The sequence below is a fragment of the Hemiscyllium ocellatum genome, chromosome 21 (genome assembly GCF_020745735.1).
Source record: "Hemiscyllium ocellatum isolate sHemOce1 chromosome 21, sHemOce1.pat.X.cur, whole genome shotgun sequence".
Classification (NCBI taxonomy): domain Eukaryota; kingdom Metazoa; phylum Chordata; class Chondrichthyes; order Orectolobiformes; family Hemiscylliidae; genus Hemiscyllium; species Hemiscyllium ocellatum.
The window spans coordinates 64924509-64944919 of NC_083421.1; the positions used below are offsets into that span (position 1 = coordinate 64924509).

At 47.5% G+C, this 20411-nt stretch overlaps 1 protein-coding gene across 2 annotated transcripts in view; it reads right to left on the reverse strand.

Moving 5' to 3' along the window:
• Positions 1-20411, reverse strand: part of LOC132825971 (collagen alpha-1(V) chain-like) — a 499923-nt gene that overhangs the window by 20976 nt on the left and 458536 nt on the right. For both annotated transcript variants that reach the window (XM_060841664.1, XM_060841663.1), the window contains exons 52-63: positions 14557-14610; positions 14176-14229; positions 13618-13671; positions 13269-13322; positions 10265-10372; positions 10088-10141; positions 9947-10000; positions 9326-9433; positions 7056-7109; positions 5933-5968; positions 5366-5419; positions 250-508 (exon numbers count right to left, since the gene is read on the reverse strand). In XM_060841664.1, the coding sequence (XP_060697647.1) occupies positions 250-508; positions 5366-5419; positions 5933-5968; positions 7056-7109; positions 9326-9433; positions 9947-10000; positions 10088-10141; positions 10265-10372; positions 13269-13322; positions 13618-13671; positions 14176-14229; positions 14557-14610 (943 nt within the window). The remainder of the gene's footprint in view (positions 1-249; positions 509-5365; positions 5420-5932; positions 5969-7055; positions 7110-9325; positions 9434-9946; positions 10001-10087; positions 10142-10264; positions 10373-13268; positions 13323-13617; positions 13672-14175; positions 14230-14556; positions 14611-20411) is intronic.

The window sequence follows — 20411 nt, forward strand, 5'->3', positions numbered from 1 at the left end:
GCCTTTGCCCCATTGATAACTCTTACTCTGTGGCACGTACCTATCCCTTTCCATCACTAAACTAAACGTAACTGAATTATGATCACTCTCTCCAAAGTGCTCACCGACAACTAAATCTTACACCTTTTCCAGCACCTCACACTCGACTCTGATCTCCAGCATCTGCAGTCCTCACCTTCTTCAAGGTGACTGAGCCCAGTCGCCCGCCCTGACAATGCCCCATGGCTGGGGAGAAGCATCTGAACCTACCATCTGGGAAGTCAGGGTGGCACAGGAACAGGTCCTTGCAGGTACGTGCAGGGTTGGTTTGTGTGCCCATTGGATGTTTCATCTGTTCAATTTCCAGTTTCAGGGAGTTCAGGGAGCCAAAGATCTCTTCCATTCCATCTGCGTAGTTCAGGTAATTGTCAGGAAGGCCTTCCTCCAACAGCTGACTGGCATCGATGGAACGCTTGGCTCTTTGGGAGGAATGAATTGGGAATGGCTGAATGACCTCACCAGCAGGACCCTGCAGATTGAACAGAGGCACTGACATTTAATGGAAATCATGTGAATTGGCCAAAAAAATACAATCTGTTTCCACACAATGACACATTCCTTCAAATAAATGAGACATATTCAACATGATGTTCACTGAATTCCATATAACTGCAGTCCACTGGATGAAAACAGCATCAAAGTACCCCAACTGCTGTGAAAAGCACATTATACAGAGGGAGCACTGTCACCCGCACTGTACAGAGGGAGCACTGTCACCCGCACTGTACTGAGGGAGCACTGTCACCCACACTGTACAGAGGGAGCACTGTCACCCGCACTGTACTGAGGGAGCACTGTCACCCACACTGTACAGAGGGAGCACTGTCACCGGCACTGTATAGAGGGAGCACTGTCACCCACACTGCACAGAGGGAGCACTGTCACCCACACTGTACAGAGGAAGCACTGTCACCCACACTGTATAGAGGGATCACTGACACCAGCACTGTATAGATGGAGTACTGTCACCCACACTGTACAGATGGAGCACTGTCACCCACACTGTACAGAGGTAGCATTGTCACCTGCACTGTACAGAGGGAGCACTATCACCCACACTATACAGAGGGAGCACTGTCACCCATACTGTACAGAGGGAGCAATGTCACCCGTACTGTACAGAGGGAGCACTGTCACCCGCACTGTACAGAGGGAGCACTGTCACCCGCACTGTACAGAGAGAGCACTGTCATTCACACTGTACAGAGGGAGCACTGTCATCCACACTGTACAGAGGGAGTACTCTCATCCACACTGTACAGAGGGAGCACTGTCACCCGCACTGTACAGAGGGAGCACTGTCACACAGACTGTACAGAGGGAGCACTGTCACCCGTACTGAACAGAGGGAGCACTGTCACCCGCACTGTACAGAGGGAGCACTTTCACCCGTACTGAACAGAGGGAGCACTCTCACCCGTACTGTACAGAGGGAGCACTGTCACACAGACTGTACAGAGGGAGCACTGTCACCCGCACTGTACAGAGGGAGCACTGTCACCCGCACTGTACAGAGGGACCACTGTCATTCACACTGTACAGAGGGAGCACTGTCATCCACACTGTACAGAGGGAGTACTCTCATCCACACTGTACAGAGGGAGCACTGTCACCTGCACTGTACAGAGGGACACTGTCACCCGCACTGTACAGAGGGACCACTGTCATTCACACTGTACAGAGGGAGCACTGTCACCCGCACTGTACAGAGAGAGCACTGTCATTCACACTGTACAGAGGGAGCACTGTCATCCACACTGTACAGAGGGAGTACTCTCATCCACACTGTACAGAGGGAGCACTGTCACCCGCACTGTACAGAGGGAGCACTGTCACACAGACTGTACAGAGGGAGCACTGTCACCCGTACTGAACAGAGGGAGCACTGTCACCCGCACTGTACAGAGGGAGCACTTTCACCCGTACTGAACAGAGGGAGCACTCTCACCCGTACTGTACAGAGGGAGCACTGTCACACAGACTGTACAGAGGGAGCACTGTCACCCGCACTGTACAGAGGGAGCACTGTCACCCGCACTGTACAGAGGGACCACTGTCATTCACACTGTACAGAGGGAGCACTGTCATCCACACTGTACAGAGGGAGTACTCTCATCCACACTGTACAGAGGGAGCACTGTCACCCACACTGTACAGAGGGAGCACTGTCACCCGCACTGTACTGAGGGAGCACTGTCACCCACACTGTACAGAGGGAGCACTGTCACCGGCACTGTATAGAGGGAGCACTGTCACCCACACTGCACAGAGGGAGCACTGTCACCCACACTGTACAGAGGAAGCACTGTCACCCACACTGTATAGAGGGATCACTGACACCAGCACTGTATAGATGGAGTACTGTCACCCACACTGTACAGATGGAGCACTGTCACCCACACTGTACAGAGGTAGCATTGTCACCTGCACTGTACAGAGGGAGCACTATCACCCACACTATACAGAGGGAGCACTGTCACCCATACTGTACAGAGGGAGCAATGTCACCCGCACTGTACAGAGGGAGCACTGTCACCCGCACTGTACAGAGGGAGCATTGTCACCCGCACTGTACAGAGGGAGCACTGTCACCCGCACTGTACAGAGGGAGCATTGTCACCCACACTGTACAGAGGGAGTACTCTCATCCACACTGTACAGAGGGAGCACTGTCACCCGCACTGTACAGAGGGAGCACTGTCACACAGACTGTACAGAGGGAGCACTGTCACCCACACTGTACAGAGGTAGCATTGTCACCTGCACTGTACAGAGGGAGCACTATCACCCACACTATACAGAGGGAGCACTGTCACCCATACTGTACAGAGGGAGCAATGTCACCCGTACTGTACAGAGGGAGCACTGTCACCCGCACTGTACAGAGGGAGCACTGTCACCCGCACTGTACAGAGAGAGCACTGTCATTCACACTGTACAGAGGGAGCACTGTCATCCACACTGTACAGAGGGAGTACTCTCATCCACACTGTACAGAGGGAGCACTGTCACCCGCACTGTACAGAGGGAGCACTGTCACACAGACTGTACAGAGGGAGCACTGTCACCCGTACTGAACAGAGGGAGCACTGTCACCCGCACTGTACAGAGGGAGCACTTTCACCCGTACTGAACAGAGGGAGCACTCTCACCCGTACTGTACAGAGGGAGCACTGTCACACAGACTGTACAGAGGGAGCACTGTCACCCGCACTGTACAGAGGGACCACTGTCATTCACACTGTACAGAGGGAGCACTGTCATCCACACTGTACAGAGGGAGTACTCTCATCCACACTGTACAGAGGGAGCACTGTCACCTGCACTGTACAGAGGGACACTGTCACCCGCACTGTACAGAGGGACCACTGTCATTCACACTGTACAGAGGGAGCACTGTCACCCGCACTGTACAGAGAGAGCACTGTCATTCACACTGTACAGAGGGAGCACTGTCATCCACACTGTACAGAGGGAGTACTCTCATCCACACTGTACAGAGGGAGCACTGTCACCCGCACTGTACAGAGGGAGCACTGTCACACAGACTGTACAGAGGGAGCACTGTCACCCGTACTGAACAGAGGGAGCACTGTCACCCGCACTGTACAGAGGGAGCACTTTCACCCGTACTGAACAGAGGGAGCACTCTCACCCGTACTGTACAGAGGGAGCACTGTCACACAGACTGTACAGAGGGAGCACTGTCACCCGCACTGTACAGAGGGAGCACTGTCACCCGCACTGTACAGAGGGACCACTGTCATTCACACTGTACAGAGGGAGCACTGTCATCCACACTGTACAGAGGGAGTACTCTCATCCACACTGTACAGAGGGAGCACTGTCACCCACACTGTACAGAGGGAGCACTGTCACCCGCACTGTACTGAGGGAGCACTGTCACCCACACTGTACAGAGGGAGCACTGTCACCGGCACTGTATAGAGGGAGCACTGTCACCCACACTGCACAGAGGGAGCACTGTCACCCACACTGTACAGAGGAAGCACTGTCACCCACACTGTATAGAGGGATCACTGACACCAGCACTGTATAGATGGAGTACTGTCACCCACACTGTACAGATGGAGCACTGTCACCCACACTGTACAGAGGTAGCATTGTCACCTGCACTGTACAGAGGGAGCACTATCACCCACACTATACAGAGGGAGCACTGTCACCCATACTGTACAGAGGGAGCAATGTCACCCGCACTGTACAGAGGGAGCACTGTCACCCGCACTGTACAGAGGGAGCACTGTCACCCGCACTGTACAGAGAGAGCACTGTCATTCACACTGTACAGAGGGAGCACTGTCATCCACACTGTACAGAGGGAGTACTCTCATCCACACTGTACAGAGGGAGCACTGTCACCCGCACTGTACAGAGGGAGCACTGTCACACAGACTGTACAGAGGGAGCACTGTCACCCGTACTGAACAGAGGGAGCACTGTCACCCGCACTGTACAGAGGGAGCACTTTCACCCGTACTGAACAGAGGGAGCACTCTCACCCGTACTGTACAGAGGGAGCACTGTCACACAGACTGTACAGAGGGAGCACTGTCACCCGCACTGTACAGAGGGAGCACTGTCACCCGCACTGTACAGAGGGACCACTGTCATTCACACTGTACAGAGGGAGCACTGTCATCCACACTGTACAGAGGGAGTACTCTCATCCACACTGTACAGAGGGAGCACTGTCACCTGCACTGTACAGAGGGACACTGTCACCCGCACTGTACAGAGGGACCACTGTCATTCACACTGTACAGAGGGAGCACTGTCATCCACACTTGTACAGAGGGAGTACTCTCACCCACACTGTACAGAGGGAGCACTGTCACCCGCACTGTATAGAGGGACACTGTCACCCACACTGTACAGAGGTAAATATGTAACTCAAATAGTAAATGCTTCCTGCTGATAATTTTTACTTTTCAAACTGACAAAGATTTGAAAAAACAATTGATTTGATATGACATTGGTGAATCTTTAAATGTAAAAGAAGGCCAGATTGTACTGTAGACAGGCACCCGGTTGGTCCTACAGTATCTGGGGAGCGAGAAATGGAGTTAACCTTTCGAGTCCCATGTGAAGTTCTGAAGAATAGTTATCGAACTTGAAATGCTAACTCTGTTTCTCTCCACAGATGCTGCCTGAACACTGTCCGGTTTGAACTGTAAGGTGTTTCTCTCTGCCATCTCCCAGTGAGACATAAAATCCATCATGGAGTAAACTTTATTTTAAATGAATTCTAACATCAGATCACCAATTGCCAATTCCTTTTTCAATGAGAAAGAGATGGACTCACAGGTGGTCCTGGTGGTCCCTGTATTCCTGATTCCCCTTTCGGACCGGTCAGCCCCTGTGAGAAAGTCAATCAGAATCAGTTAGCAGAAATATGGAGTGGCTCCCACTTTGTGGAGATTTTACAATTTCATTCCAAGTATTTATGTTGTTGCAGAGAGTTTTCAGGTTCTGTGGCAGTGTCCCTGTCGCTGGCCTGGGTGGGGCAGGTTCAAATGAAGCAAGAAAGAAGCAAGACTGAGAGGAGATCTCATTGAGTTCGAGAAGATACATGGGGGGGGGGGGGGGGGGGAGGGAGAGACTGACAAAGTGAACATAGAGAGGATGGTTCCTCAAGCGAGGCAAGCTACAGAGAGGTCATAGTTTTCAGATAAATGGCAGCAGATCTAAAACCAGATTGAGCAGGAATTACTTCTCTCAAAGGGTCATGAACTTGTGAAATTCACAAGCCTGGAGTGCGCTAGGACACTGAATAAATTTAAGAAAGAGATGGACAGATTTGTAACGAATAACCAGTTGAACGGTTATGGAGAGTGGGCAGGGAAAGTGGAGTTGAGAGCAACATACTCACAGCAGAACCTTTAGAACCTTTTGGGCCAGGTGGACCCTGAAAAATAAATGCAAGAGTTAGTTTATTGATTGGTCAATGGATTTTCCAACAGTATCAGGAGCTTGAAACAACAAAGTGTAAGGAAGGTAGCAGTGAGCTCATTTCACACTGGAGAAATCAGCTTGGTGGGAATGGCCAACCCCGTTTCAGTTGGCTCATTCTCAGAAGCACCTGATTTCTTGATAAAACAATGAGTTTGATCAAAAGAATAATTAGGAAGATTTTCTTGATTTAATTGGTATTTCGGACCCTTGATTCAAAACAAACTTCAGGGGTTAGGGGATTTCCCTTTCTGGAGATTTGTAATGTCTTCTCTTGCAACGTTCTCTTGTCAAAAACAGGTTGACAAAGCAGTTTAGGGGAGTGAGTGAGACCCTCTGCCTCCCACCCCAGGTGAGGCCCACACTAACTGTATTTAGTTGTACTAACTGTACTAAATGTTTTTACTGGAAGATCCCCTCTCAATAACTCTTCATTCGGAAGTCAATTTGGACTTTTTCATTAGATTCATGTGCAGGCACCATTTGTTTCATGTTCTTTTTAATTATGGAGAGATATATCAATTATATTCATCTCTAGTTAATGAAGTAGGAATCATTGTTTTGAAAAATTTGATAGATTAGGCCTGAAGTAAATGAAACCATTGAAAAGCAGGTGGTGTCAGTCCCAGTCCCCAGGTTTGATAATCCTGGAGCTGCTAAAACCCAGCTTCTGTTTCTAACGGAGCACCATAATTCTGAAATAGGTGCAAGTGTTGGCAATCTGAAACTGTCTGCCTTAAGCCCCCAATTATGGAAGATGCCAGAGGTTCAGTCAAAGGCAGTTTGTTGGATCATGCTCTTCCACTCAGAGGGGCCCCTGGAGATGGGCTGCTGGCTCCTTCAAAGACAGCTTTCCAAACCAGCTCTTCCTCAATGGGATTGCTTGGAGTTTCTGCCCATTCAATGAGATTCGAAACACCCCAAAACCTGCCTTAAAGCACTACTTTGGAAAATGACTCATGCAACTGATTGGCAAAGATGTGGAAATATTTGATCAACATTGGACGGTTAGTTGACTAGTTTCTGTCATGGTGGATACTTGCAGTTAATCCAGGAGGACCAGGAGGACCAATCGGACCTGCTTGACCATGGACACCCTGGAAGAGACAGACAGAGATTGTAAGATTTGATTGGTTATACAATGTTGTGGGTTCATCATCCCAATTCAAATCCGACTGTCACTACTTTGAGAATTTCTGTTTAGTTTTAAAACTCAACAAATAAAAATGCTTCGTAGGTACTCGCGACCATGAAGCTGTCAGATTGTTGCAAACATCCATTCGCCATCAATGTCCATTTGGGAAGGAACTCGCCATCCTCTATAACGGTATGGGACTCCCAACTCACACTGACTTTGGTGACCATTAATTATCTTCTGCAGTGACCACTCAGTTGTGTCAAACTCGTAGCAGCTTAAGAAGACAGCTCTCAACGCGTTCTCAAGGCAACGAGATTGGACACTGAATGCTGGTAATTCCACAGTTCACAAATAGGGAAAAAAAATCCTTCTAAACTAGACCGGTAGCTGTGATCTATACGGACTTCAGTAAGGCATAAGACAACGTTCCCATGGGAGACTGATTAACAAGGTTAGATCTCACGGAACACAGGGAGAACTAGCCATTTGGTTACAGAACAGACTCAAAGGTAGAAGACAGAGGGTGGTGGTGGAGGGTTGTTTTTCAGACTGGAGGCCTGTGACCAGTGGAGTGCCACAAGGGTCGGTGCTGGGTCCTCTACTTTTCATCATTTATGTAAATGATTTGGATGTGAGCTTAAGAGGTACAGTTAGTAAGTTTGCAGATGACACCAAAATTGGAGGTGTAGTGGACAGCGAAGAGGGTTACCTCAGATTACAACAGGATCTGGACCAGATGGGCCAATGGGCTGAGAAGTGGCAGATGGAGTTTGATTCAGATAAATGTGAGGTGCTGCATTTTGGGAAAGCAAATCTTAGCAGGACTTATACACTTAATGGTAAGGTCCTAGGGAGTGTTGCTGACCAAAGAGACCTTGGAGTGCAGGTTCATAGCTCCTTGAAAGTGGAGTCACAGGTAGATAGGATAGTGAAGAAAGCGTTTGGTATGCTTTCATTTATTGGTCAGTTTATTGAGTACAGGATATGGGAGGTCATGTTATGGCTGTACAGGGCATTGGTTAAGCCACTGTTGGAATATTGCGTGTAATTCTGGTCTCCTTCCTATCGGAAAGATGTTGTGAAACTTGAAAGGGTTCAGAAAAGATTTACAAGGATGTTGCCAGGGTTGGAGGATTTGAGCTATAGTTGAAAAGGCTGGGGCTGTTTTCCCTGGAGCATTGGAGGCTGAGTGGTGACCTTTCAGAGGTTTATAAAATTATGAGGAGTATGGATAGGATAAATCGACAAAGTCTTTTCCCTGGGGTCGGGGAGTCCAGAACTAGAGGGCATAGGTTTAGGGTGAGAGGGGAAAGATATAAAAGAGACCTAAGGGACAACTTTATTAGATTACCTATAGTACGGAAACAGGCCCTTCGGCCCAACAAGTCCATACCAACCCTCCGAAGAGTAACCTACCCAGACCCATTCCCCATATATATATAACCCTGACTAATGTACCTAACACTATAGACAATTTAGCATGCCCAATTCAACGAATGCACATCTTTGGACTGTGAGAGGAAACCGGAGCACCCGGAGAAAACCCATGCAGACACGTGGAGAATGTGCAAACTCCACACAGACAGTTGCCCGAGGCTGGAATTGAACCCGGGTCCCTGGAGCTGTGAGGCAACAGTGCTAACCGCTGAGCCACCGTGCTGCGTCACGCAGAGGATGGTACGTGTATGGAATGAGCTGCCAGAGGAAGTGGTGGAGGATGGTACAATCACAACATTTAAAAGGCATCTGGATGGGTATATGAATAGGAAGGGTTTGGAGGGATATGGGCCGGGTGCTGGTAGGGAGGACTAGGTTGAGATATCTGGTCGACATGGACGGGTTGGACCGAAGGGTTTGTTTCCATGCTGTACATCTCTATGACTGTATGACTCTATGTGTTGAACTCCAATAACATTTCCATAAGGCTGCTCTCTCATTAGAGAGAGAGAGAGGTCTGAGGGTGGTTTAACCTGAGGGTCACCATGCCTCAGTGAGCGGTTGCTTCATGATAACCTCAGCTGGAGGAGGGGTTATTGTCACTCTGCATTACAAACCGGCCATCCAGCCAACTGAGCTATCCAATCCCCAAGGTCAACACCAATACAATTTAACTGGTTCTCCAGTGAAAAAGGGTATGATAGACTATAATGCTTGGTCACCTCACTCAATCCTTACCATTTCTCCTTTAGGACCTTGAGGTCCCTGAGGTCCTGGAATGCCTCGGTCACCTTTCTCACCCTGTTCTCCTGGAGGCCCAATCAATCCAATCAAACCAGGATGTCCCTGAAATACAAGATATACAGTCACCATCCCATATACAGACTTCCATCCCAGCTCCAAGACTTCTCAGTTCATACTGACAATCTTGATCAGTCAACCTTTGAGAATTATCTGTCGTCACTGCGCATGTTGAACTTTAATAGCACTTGGTCCAATGAAGGATTAGTTTTAAAATTCCCACCTTATTTTCAAATCCCTCCATGACCTCACCCTTCCCTATCTCTGTAACCCACAATCCTCCTTCCCCAATTTCTGTTGTCCCACCTTTGGGAACCATACCTTCAGCTGTCTGGATTCCCAACTCTGGAATTCCCTCTGTAATCCTGTCCACCCTTCTCCCCCTTGGCGCACCCATCTAAATAAATTCTTTGGAGTAACAGTCCCACATTTCAGCTTGCCCTATGACAGGTTAAAAGGACAGTATCCCCACCTGGGGAAGGAAGGACTCTCACGCACGAGAATGGCTCCCACTACATTATCAATGGATTAGGCTTCAGGTCCTACTGAGAAACATACCTTCTCACCCTTTGTACCAGGGTCGCCTTTGAGGCCCGGCAATCCAGGAGGACCCTAAGAAAGAAAGAGGCAAGATGTCACTGTCACTGTGATCCTCAGTACTTACTGGGAAAAGGACGTTAAACTTTGTTGAGTACAAACCATTGGGCCTGGTGGTCCGGTTGGACCAGGGGGTCCTGGTAAACCTTGCTCACCCTAAATTTAATCAAAAAAAGAAAGACTGTGGTAAATGGATCGATACAGACAAGAGTGAGTTACTGAAATCCTGGGATTGTTAACAAATACAACGGCGACAGTCTGAAAGAGAATCGTACTTACCACAGGACCTGGAATCCCTCGCAGCCCCTCTGAGCCCGGTTTACCTGGAGATCCTTGTGGACCAACGGGGCCAGTTTTACCCGCAGGACCTTCAGCACCAGGGTCACCCTGAGGAGAAGGACGGACATCTTCAAGGTTCAATGGCCATTAGCACATTAGACATAAGACTGGGAGAAGAGCATTCAATCAGATGGCAAGACCAGGAGAGACAGGGGCAGGATTGGGTGTTCAGCTCATCAGGCCTGCTTTCCCATTCGATCATGGTTGATATTTTTCTCATCTGCATCATCCTGCCTTCTTCCCGTAACCTTTGATCTCCTTGATACTCAAGGAGCTGTCTATCTCAGTCTTAAACATACTCAATGACCTGACCTAAAGACATTCAATGACTTGGCCTCCACAGCCCTCTGTGGCAATGTGTTCCACAGATTCACCACCCTCTGGCTGAAGAGATTCCTCCTCATCTCAGTTCTAAACTGTCCCTTCATTCTGAGGCTGTGCCCTCAGGTCCTAGTTTTTCCTACTGGTGGAAACATCATCTCCACATCCACTCTATCGAGACCTTTCAGTACTCTGTAAGTTTTAAATCAGATTCCCCCCTCGTCCTTCTAGACTTATTTGAGTACAGACCTAGAGTCCTTAACTGCACCTCATACAACAAGCTCTTCATCCTTTGTGCCATTCTTGTAAAGCTCCTCTAGATTCCCTCCAAGAGCAGCATATCCAATCTTAGATACGAAGTATTCGAAATGCAGGCTGACCAGAGCCTTATACAGCCTCAGCAGTATACCCCTGCTGTGGTATTCCAGCCCTCTTGAAATGAATGCTGACATTACACTTACCTTCCTAACTGCTAAATGAGCCTGCCTGTTAATTTTAAGAGAATCCTGAATTAGGATTCTCAATTTCCTTTGTGCTTCAGATTGCTGAACCCTTTTCCCATTTAGAAAATAGTCTATGTCTCTAGTCTTTGTAAAATGTGCATGATCTCACACTTCCCCACATTGCATCAGCCACTGACTTGCTCACTCTCCGAGCCTGGTCACACCTTCCTCAGCCTCCCCATCTCCTCAGCACTACCTGCCTATCTACCTATCTCTGTCATCTGCAAACCTGCAGCAATGCCCTCAGTTCCTTCATCCAGGTCGTAATGTGTACTGTGAATAGTTGTGGTCTCCACAGTGACCTCTGCAGAACTCCACTGGTCACCGGGGCCATCCTGAAAAAGACCCCTTTACCTGCACTCACTGCTTTCTGCCAATCAGCCAATGCTCTTAGCTATGTCAGCAGCTTGCCCCGAACACGAAGCATTCTTATCCAATTTAGCTGCTTCCTGTGCTGCAGCTTCTTCTTTAAAGGCTTCCAGAAATTCAAACAGATTCCATCCACTATCTTTCCTTTGTTGAACTGGCTGATAACTTGGCTGATTGCAACTGGCTCGGACCTCCACTCTCCCACCCACTCCCAATATCCTTCGATTCCCTGAGAGTCTATCCCAGCCCTAAGCATCTTCAGGGACTCAGCAGTGCCAGCCTTCAGGGATAGAGAATTCCAAAGATTCACAACACCGAAATGAAGGCATTTCTCTTTATCTCAGTCCTAGGTATTTGGCTCCTTCTCCTGAGCCTGTTCCCATTTTACAGGGGCATAGGGAGAAGGCAGGAAGAGGTTACTGCATTGCATGATCAGCAATGGTCATATTGAGTGACAGAGCAGTTTTGAAGGACCAAATCCCCTACTCTTATTTTCGATGTTTCTAGATTCCCCAAAGTGGGTAAACAGTCTCTCGGTCTTTAGTGTACCAAACTGTTTCAGCATCTGAGATGTTTCAATGAGATCACCTTGCATTCTTCAAACTCCAGAGAATATCGAGCCGTCCCTCATTGGGACCACGTGGTGAACACTCCCTGAACTGTCTCCAATTCAAGTGGCCTTTGCTGACACATAGAGACCAAAACTACTTACTGTCCTCCCGTTGTTAAGAACGCTCAATGATATCATAACAAGACTAATTTATTCCTGTACTGCAATTCTCTGCACCAAACTGTGAGGTCGTTTATCTTGGTACAAACAAAATGGAGGACAGTTCAAAGGGGACAGTACTAAAGGTGTGGAGAGAGTAAGAGGTAGAGCAGGAATCACTAATGGCAGCAGGACAGATGGAGAGAACTGTTGGTAAAACACTTGGTTTTTCAGACTTCATTAATATCTGCAGGTCAGGCAGCATGCGAGGAACAGCAGAATTGACGTTTGGGCATAAGTCTTGCATCAGGATTCCCGATGAAAGGTTTATGCCTGAAACGTCAATCTTCCTGCTCTTTGACTGCTGTCTGACTTGAAGAGCTTTTCCAGCAACGCACTCTTAACTCTGACCTCTAGCATCTGCAGTCCTCACTTTCTCCACCTCCTTTATTAATGTCTGGGTCAGTGAAGGTCAGTGCTGAGGGAGCGGGCACTGTCGGAGGGTCAGTGCTGAGGGAGTGGGCACTGTCGGAGGGTCAGTGCTGAGGTAGTGGGCACTGTCGGAGGGTCAGTGCTGAGGCAGTTCCACACTGTCGGAGGGTCAGTGCTGAGGGAGTGGGCACTGTCGGAGGGTCAGTACTGAGGGAGTTCCCCACTGTCGGAGGGTCAGTGCTGAGGGAGTGGGCACTGTCGGAGGGTCAGTGCTGAAAGAGTGCCGCACTGTCGGAGGGTCAGTGCTGAGGAACTGCTTTTGGTCAAAGCCAGGTTGGAACACTATTTATGATGTGCCAGTTCTGACCTTTAAGCCTGTCCAGCATCAATTTACCAGAATGACGGCCGGGGCAGAGAGACTGTGTTCTAACAATGGTTTTTGGAAACATTGACAATAATCCCTGGAGGTTAGCAGGGTTAAAGGATAGTGTTCACAATGTCATGATATGGCAGGAACTAGGGTTAATGAGATCAGACTGACCGGGTCAACTCAAATAATACAACTTCTTGAATCCTCAGACAGCTGACTGGGATTCTCAGTCTCACTTACCTTCGCTCCTTTCTCTCCCTGTCTCCCCTCAGGACCTGCAGGACCATGAGGACCCTGAACAACATGAAGGATAAACATTGCAAAGTTATTGTCTTTAACAGAGGAAGCAATCACAGATATTGAAAACACAGGATTTCCTGGTGCTTGTTTAAGAATGTGTGTGCGCGCGTGTGTCTGTGTGTGTGTCTGTGTGTGTGTGTGTGTGTGTGTGTGTGTCTGTGTGTGTGTGTGTCTGTCTGTGTGTGTGGTAGTATTTACTGCATGTCTATGTGTATGTTGTCTGTGCACACATTGTGTGTGTGTGTGTGTGTGTGTGTGTCAGGGATAATATCGGTGTGTTCACACTCACCCTCTTTCCTGGAGGACCAGGTGGTCCTGCTTCACCAGTTGGACCAGGGGAGCCCTAAAAACAGAAAGGTGACATCAGAACCTTCCATCATGTCACCTACCGAAAGGTTCACAGTGGGGGGGAGCATGGGCCAGTCATAGGGCCACACCCTGACACATCGTCCATCACCAGCAACCCCCTCCAGCCCCAACATCTCCAGCACCCGGTTTTGTTCAAACCACCAGCTGGGGCACTTTTCTTGGTCCTTCAGTCCAGAGTTCGGTGTTCTCACTTGGATTCTTCTTTCTCAATATTTTTGCCAGGTTTTTGGTCCAGTAATGGTACCTTTTTCATCAGCACCCTCTGCGCCACCAGGTTTGACAGAGTGTGAGTAAATCCATGACTCTCCGGTTTTGAATTCGGGACCCTCACTCTGGCTTTTCCATCCCTCCCTCCAATAATGCTTAGTTCAGCACTCTGCTCTCAGCAGCATTGGATCTGACTTCAATCACTGGGCTCCCATTTATTCAAACCTCCATCAAACAAAATTCCACTAAGCATTGTCCTTTCCCAACTCACAATCTGTCCTGGTTCACCATCTTCTCCCTTGTCACCTGGAGGTCCATCTTGGCCCTGCAGTGAAAGAAAGGCCTCAGTATGAGTGTTCCGTGGTTATCTTACATCCTTTGAGGCTGTTCAGTCTATCTGTTGTCTCACATTCATTTCGGAGCCTTAAGATCTCCATCATTAGGACAATGACTTTTTAATGATTAATATCATGACATTCAAAACATTAATAACAAAAGGAAAATATAGATTACAAACTACAATATCCAATTATTGCGGCACTTTTAACCTGGGAGATTGGATTAATGCTCAGAAAGAGTTTATAATGACTAGTTGAATTGATTAAGCTACTCAATGGCAATTCACCATTAACTAAAACCAGCTTCACCTTACCGGAGGGCCTGCTTCACCAGGGGGACCGGGGTCACCAGGGAAACCAACTGGTCCCTACGGAAAAGGGGAGAACAAGCAAAATATTAGTGACAGCAGATCCAAGTGCAGAGAAAGAGGGGAGAGAGCCTGCAGTAGGTGAAGTGTCAGAGGGACTCTGCATTTGGAAAACACCCCCTTGCTTGTGATGGGGAGACAGCAGTTTGACAGTCACGGGTCATCGTTAGTCAGAGGTAAGCAACAAGGAGCACTGCAGTTCCAATGGGCCTCAGGAAGAGTGCAGATACAGTCTCCCTGTCTGAGAAAGGGTCTACTCTCCTGAGATGGTCACTAGGTTGATACTGGGGATGGCGGGACTGTCCTTGAAGGAGAAATTAGTTTGACTGGACCTGCATTCACTAGAGTTTAGAAGGATGAGAGGGGATCTGACTGAAACATATAAAATTCCAACAAGGCGAGGTGTGGGAAGGAGGTTATTTCTGGTTGGGGAATCTGTGTTCTGTGGAGAACATAGTCGAAGGATATAGGGTAGACCATTCAGGATTGGGATGAACAAACATGTCTTCACTCAGAACAAAGAACAATACAGCAGAGGACAGGCCCTTCGGCCCTCTAAGCCTGTGCTGACACATTTTGCCCTAATATACTAAAACTGTGTCCCCTTACAGGATCCGTATCCCTCTGTTCCCTTCCTATTCATATACTTGTCCTGTGTTTTGTGAATGCTGCTATTGTGTCTGATTCCACCCCCTCCTTTGGCAATGTATTCCAGGCCCTCACCACCCTTTGTATGAAAAATGTGCCTGGCATATCTCTTTTGAACATCCCCCTCGCCCACACCTTGTGTCTTGGATGGGGCCGAATTTGTAAGGACCATTCAGGAGGGTTTTTTGACACAGTACGTGAACAGTCCAACCAGGAAAGTGAGCCCGGCCAGGTGACTGAAGTTTCAGTGGGGAGTAGTGACCATAACACGGTGAGTTTTACGATATTAATGGATCAGGCTAACAGCAGTCCTCAGGTGAAGGTGTTAGATTTGGGGAAGGCCAGCTACAACACTATTAGGCAGGAACTGGAGAATGCTGATTGGAGGTGGCTGTTTGAGGGCCATGTGGAAGTATTTTAAACAGCAGTTGATAGAAGGTCAGGAGGAGTACCTTCCTGTGAGAGAGAAGGATAGGTACGGCAAGTTCTGTGAACCTTGGATGACCAGGGCTGCTATAACCTTGGTCAGGAAGAACACGGAAACATGTGTAAGGTTGAGGAGAATGGGAACTGACAAAACACTTTCAGTTTGTAAGGAAAGTAGGAAAGAACTTAAACAAGGAATTAGAACAGCTAAAAGTCCGTAAGACCATAAGGCATAGGAGCAGAAATTAGGCCATTCAGCCCATCGAATCTGCTCCACCATTCAATCACGGCTGACAGGTTCCTCAAACCCAGTCTCCTGCTTTGGGTTAAGGAGAATCCCAAGGCTTTTTAGACATAAATAGAAAGCAAGAGGGTAGTCTAGGAAAGGATTGGTCCTCTCAAGGACAAATGTGTGCAGTCAGAAGGCGGAGGTGAAGTTGTGGATGTAGGTTTGCTCACTGAGCTGGAGGGTTCGGTTTTGTCACCATACTAGGTAACATCATTAGTGAGTCTCCGGATAAAGCATGGTGGTATGGACCTCTTTCTATTTATATGTTTGGGTTTCCTTGGGTTGGTGATGTCATTTCTGGTGGTGATGTCATTTCCTGATCTTTTTCTCAGGGGGTGATAGATGGGGTCTAACTTGGTGTGTTTGTTGATAGAGTTCTGGTTGGAATGCCATGCTTCGAGGAATTCTTGTGTGTGTCTCTGTTTGGTTTGTCCTAGGATGGATGTGTTGTCCCAGTCGAAGTGGTGTCCTTCCTCATTTGTATTTAAGGATACTAGTGAGAGGGTCTTAAACAAATACTTTGTGTCAGTATTCACTGAAGGGAAGGAATCGGTGGAGGATGATCTCAGAGAAGGGAGTGTTGAGTTTCTAACCAAGAGGTGTTGTGTGTCTTAAAATGTATTAAAGTAGATAAGTCCTCGGGTCTCATCCCAGATTACTGACAGAGGCAAGAGAACAAATTGCTGGAGCACTGACAGTCATCTTTGTATGCCCGTTGGCCACAGGGGAGGCCCCAGAGGACTGGAGAATAGCCAATGTTGTCTCTTTGTTTAAGAGGGGTAGCAGGGAGAATCCTGGAAATGTTCTTATTAGTGATAGACAGCATGGTTCTGTACGGGGGATGGCCTGCCTCACTAACTAGATTGAGATTTTTTGAGGAGGTGACAAAGATGATTGATGAGGGAAAAGAGGTTGATGTTGGCTACATGGACTTCAGTCAAGCCTTTGGACAAGGCCCCTCACAGCAGACTGGTCCAAAAGGTGAAGTCACATGGTATCAGGGGTGAGCTGGCAAGATAGATCCAGAACTGGCTGAGTCATAGTAGACAGAGGGTAGTGGGGAAGGGATGCTTTTCCGAATGGAAGATGGTGACTAGTGATGTTCCACAGGGATCAGTGCTGGAACATTTGTTGTTCGTGGTCTCCATAATGATTTGGAGGAAAATGTAGCTGGTCTAATTGGTAAGTTTGTGGATGATACAAAGATTGGTGGAGTTGTGGATAGTGAGGAGGATTGTTAGAGGATACAGCAGAATAGATATCAGTTGGAGACATGGGCAGAAAAATGGCAGATGGAGTTTAATCCAGACAAATGTGAGGTGATGCGTTTTGGAAGGTCAAGTACAGGTGGAAATTATACAGTGAATGGCAGAACACTCAGGAATATTGATGTGCAGAGGGATCTGGGTGTGCAGGCCCACAGATCACTGAAGGCGGCAGTGCATGGAGATAAGGGAGTGAAAAAGGCTGATGGCACATTTGTCCTCATTGAGTTCGGCTGCAGCTTTATAGAACTTCAGTTCGGCCACAGTAGGAATGGTGCATAAAGTGGTCACCGCACTCAAGAGTGGAATTGTCTACCTCAAGAAGCATGGAGGTCAAGTCACTGAGTATATTCGCAAAAGAGATAGATATAGTTTTTAGATCTTAAAAACATCAAGGGGTATGGTGGGGGGGAAACTGGGGCTTGTGGATTTGAGGTGGAGGATTAGCCATGATCATTTTGAACAGTAGAGCAGGTCTGAACTGCTGTTCCTAGATCCGATGTTTTTATGAGACTGGATCTCTCCACAGAGGGCAGAGGGTGTGGGAAAGCAGGGACAGAATGAGCTCTCCTGCTAAATTTGCAACAAACAAAAGGAAGTGCAGTGGTTCATTGTTTGAAGGAGAAATCTGGTTGCGGGGCTAACATTAAGATTTAGAAACATAGAAGATAGGAGCAGAAGGAGGCCACTCGGCCCTTCGAGCCTGCTCCACTACTCATCACGATCATGGCCGACCATCCAACTCAATCCTGCTCTCTCCCCATAACCTTTGACCCATTTGCCTCAAGGGGGATATCTAGATGCCTCTTGAATACATTCAATGCTTTGGCATTAACTACTTCCTGTAGAAAGACATTCTGGCTATTGAGGGAATGCAGCGTAGGTTCACGAGGTCAATTCCTGGAATGGCGGGACTACCTTACACTGAAAGACTGGAGAGACTGGGCTTGTATACCCTTGAGTTTAGAAGACTGTGAGGGGATCTGATTGAGACATATAAGATTATTAAAGGATTGGACACTCTGGAGGCAGGAAACATGTTTCCGCTGATGGGTGAGTGCCGAACCAGAGGACACAGCTGAAAAATACGGGGTAGGCCATTTAGGACAGGGATGAGGAGAAACTTCTTCACCCAGAGAGTGGTGGCTGTGTGGAATGCTCTGCCCCAGAGGGCAGTGGAGGCCCAGTCTCTGGATTCATTTAAGAAAGAGTTGGATAGAGCTCTCAAAGATAGTGGAATCAAGGGTTATGGAGATAAGGCAGGAACAGGATACTGATTAAGGATGATCAGCCATGATCATATTGAATGGTGGTGCAGGCTCGAAGGGCAGAATGGCCTACTCCTGCACCTATTGTCTATTGTAATGAATTCCCCCTGCTCACCACTCTCTGGGTGAAGAAACGTACAGTCCACTATCTCTCGAGGTCAGTTGCATTCGTAAACCTCAGAGACCGTTAGAGGTTTGGTAAGGAACATGTGATTTTACAGGTTAACAACAAAAGATGAGAAGACTTTGTTCAAGTAATTCGGAGAGTTGCTGACTGTAGGGCAGGAACAACTTTATATTTAAACTGTCAAAAGACTAGCGATAAAGCAGCAGATGACAGTGTCTTTAGGAGATAGAGGCAGAGAGATGTGTGTGTGGGTTCAGGAAGGGAAAGTGGTTAATATTACTGAGAGCACATTCTGTTGATTGGAGGGTCAGACTGGAATATGTCCTGTACTCTCCTCAGAATAGATAATAGCAGCCTTGCATTTCCTGTTATATATAAATGGCCTAGACTTGGAGAGAGGGGGTAAAACTGCAAACTTTGTAAATCATACAGAAACATTGCAACTTAGTGACAACAGAAAAATACAGTATTCAGTAAATCGGGCTGCATCAATGCCAACAGGAATGCAGGTAACGTTCCAGCTTCGTTCTGAAAGGTCATCAGACTGAAGCATCCATTCCGATTCGAGCTCCGCTGACACTGTCTGATGTGGCGAATGCTTCCAGCAATTTCTCTTTTAATTTCAGAGTTCCAGCACTTGCAATATTCTGCTTTTTGTTCACAATGTAGTGACTGCAAGTAGGATGGTTACAGACACCAGGAGGACACACATCCTGGGCAAACACACAGCAGGCAACTTGATCCGCACTGTCATCAGAATGGAACTAGGTTGAGGGATTGGACGAACAGAGGTAGCTGGGGGTCCATTTTCCCAAATCTTTGAAGGGAGCACAAATTGACAGAGTGAGCAAATGTACACACCATTGATCTGTAAGTCAGGGAGTTAAATGTGAAAAGAAGGAATCATGTTAAGCGTTTACTCAGTTAGAGTCAAGCTGAATACTGTCTCATGTTTCTAGCAGCACACTTGGAGGAGGATGCGATTCGGGGGCAGAAGAAACTGACTGAATGGGTATAAGCTTTGAGGAATCTTTGCAAAGAGGGAGACCTGAGAAGCTTGACTTGGTTTCCTTCCAGCAGGGAGGGTTAAGGGGAGATTTAATCTGGGCACATGGGACAGCTAACTGAAATGACGAGGGGTTTATATAAAGCAAATAAGGAGTAATTATTTCCTCTGGCCAATGAATTGATAAAGAGAGTTTGTAAAATTAAGAACACTGGCAGAAAAAATCACTAGTGCCTGAACAAGGAGAGATGAAGCTTGTCACAGCTAGAATTCTTGACCTGAAAGGATTGTGAGAAGTGGAATTAAAATCCAATCAGATGTAATCCACCTGAAGGAAACAAATGTGTGAATGTTTCAGGGATAGCTAGATTGTGAAATGACATTTGATATCTCTTTTAAAAAGCCAAACAGCATGAGAAGCAGAATGATACGTATGCACAGAGTTACAGAGTCTTTGTGAACAACTTGACAGAGGCAGAGCAAAAGAACACGTTTTTAAAGTCACTGGGGTCTGTAAACTGAAGTGGCAGTTGGACTGATTGAATAAACCCAGTGAGATGCTTTACAAGTTGAAATTCCAGCGTTGTGTAGAGTTGAGCCATGCCGTATCACTGCTGTTCTTTGGAAGCAAAAGTAAGTGGAAGTTGGACAGTGTATAGAATTTTTGACTTCAGAAACTTCTACCTGGAAATGGCTGTTTTGCTGGCTGTTAAAAAGCTGTCAAGTACCAAGAGTGAAAAGCATCCAGGGCCTGCAGACCCACGGCATCCTC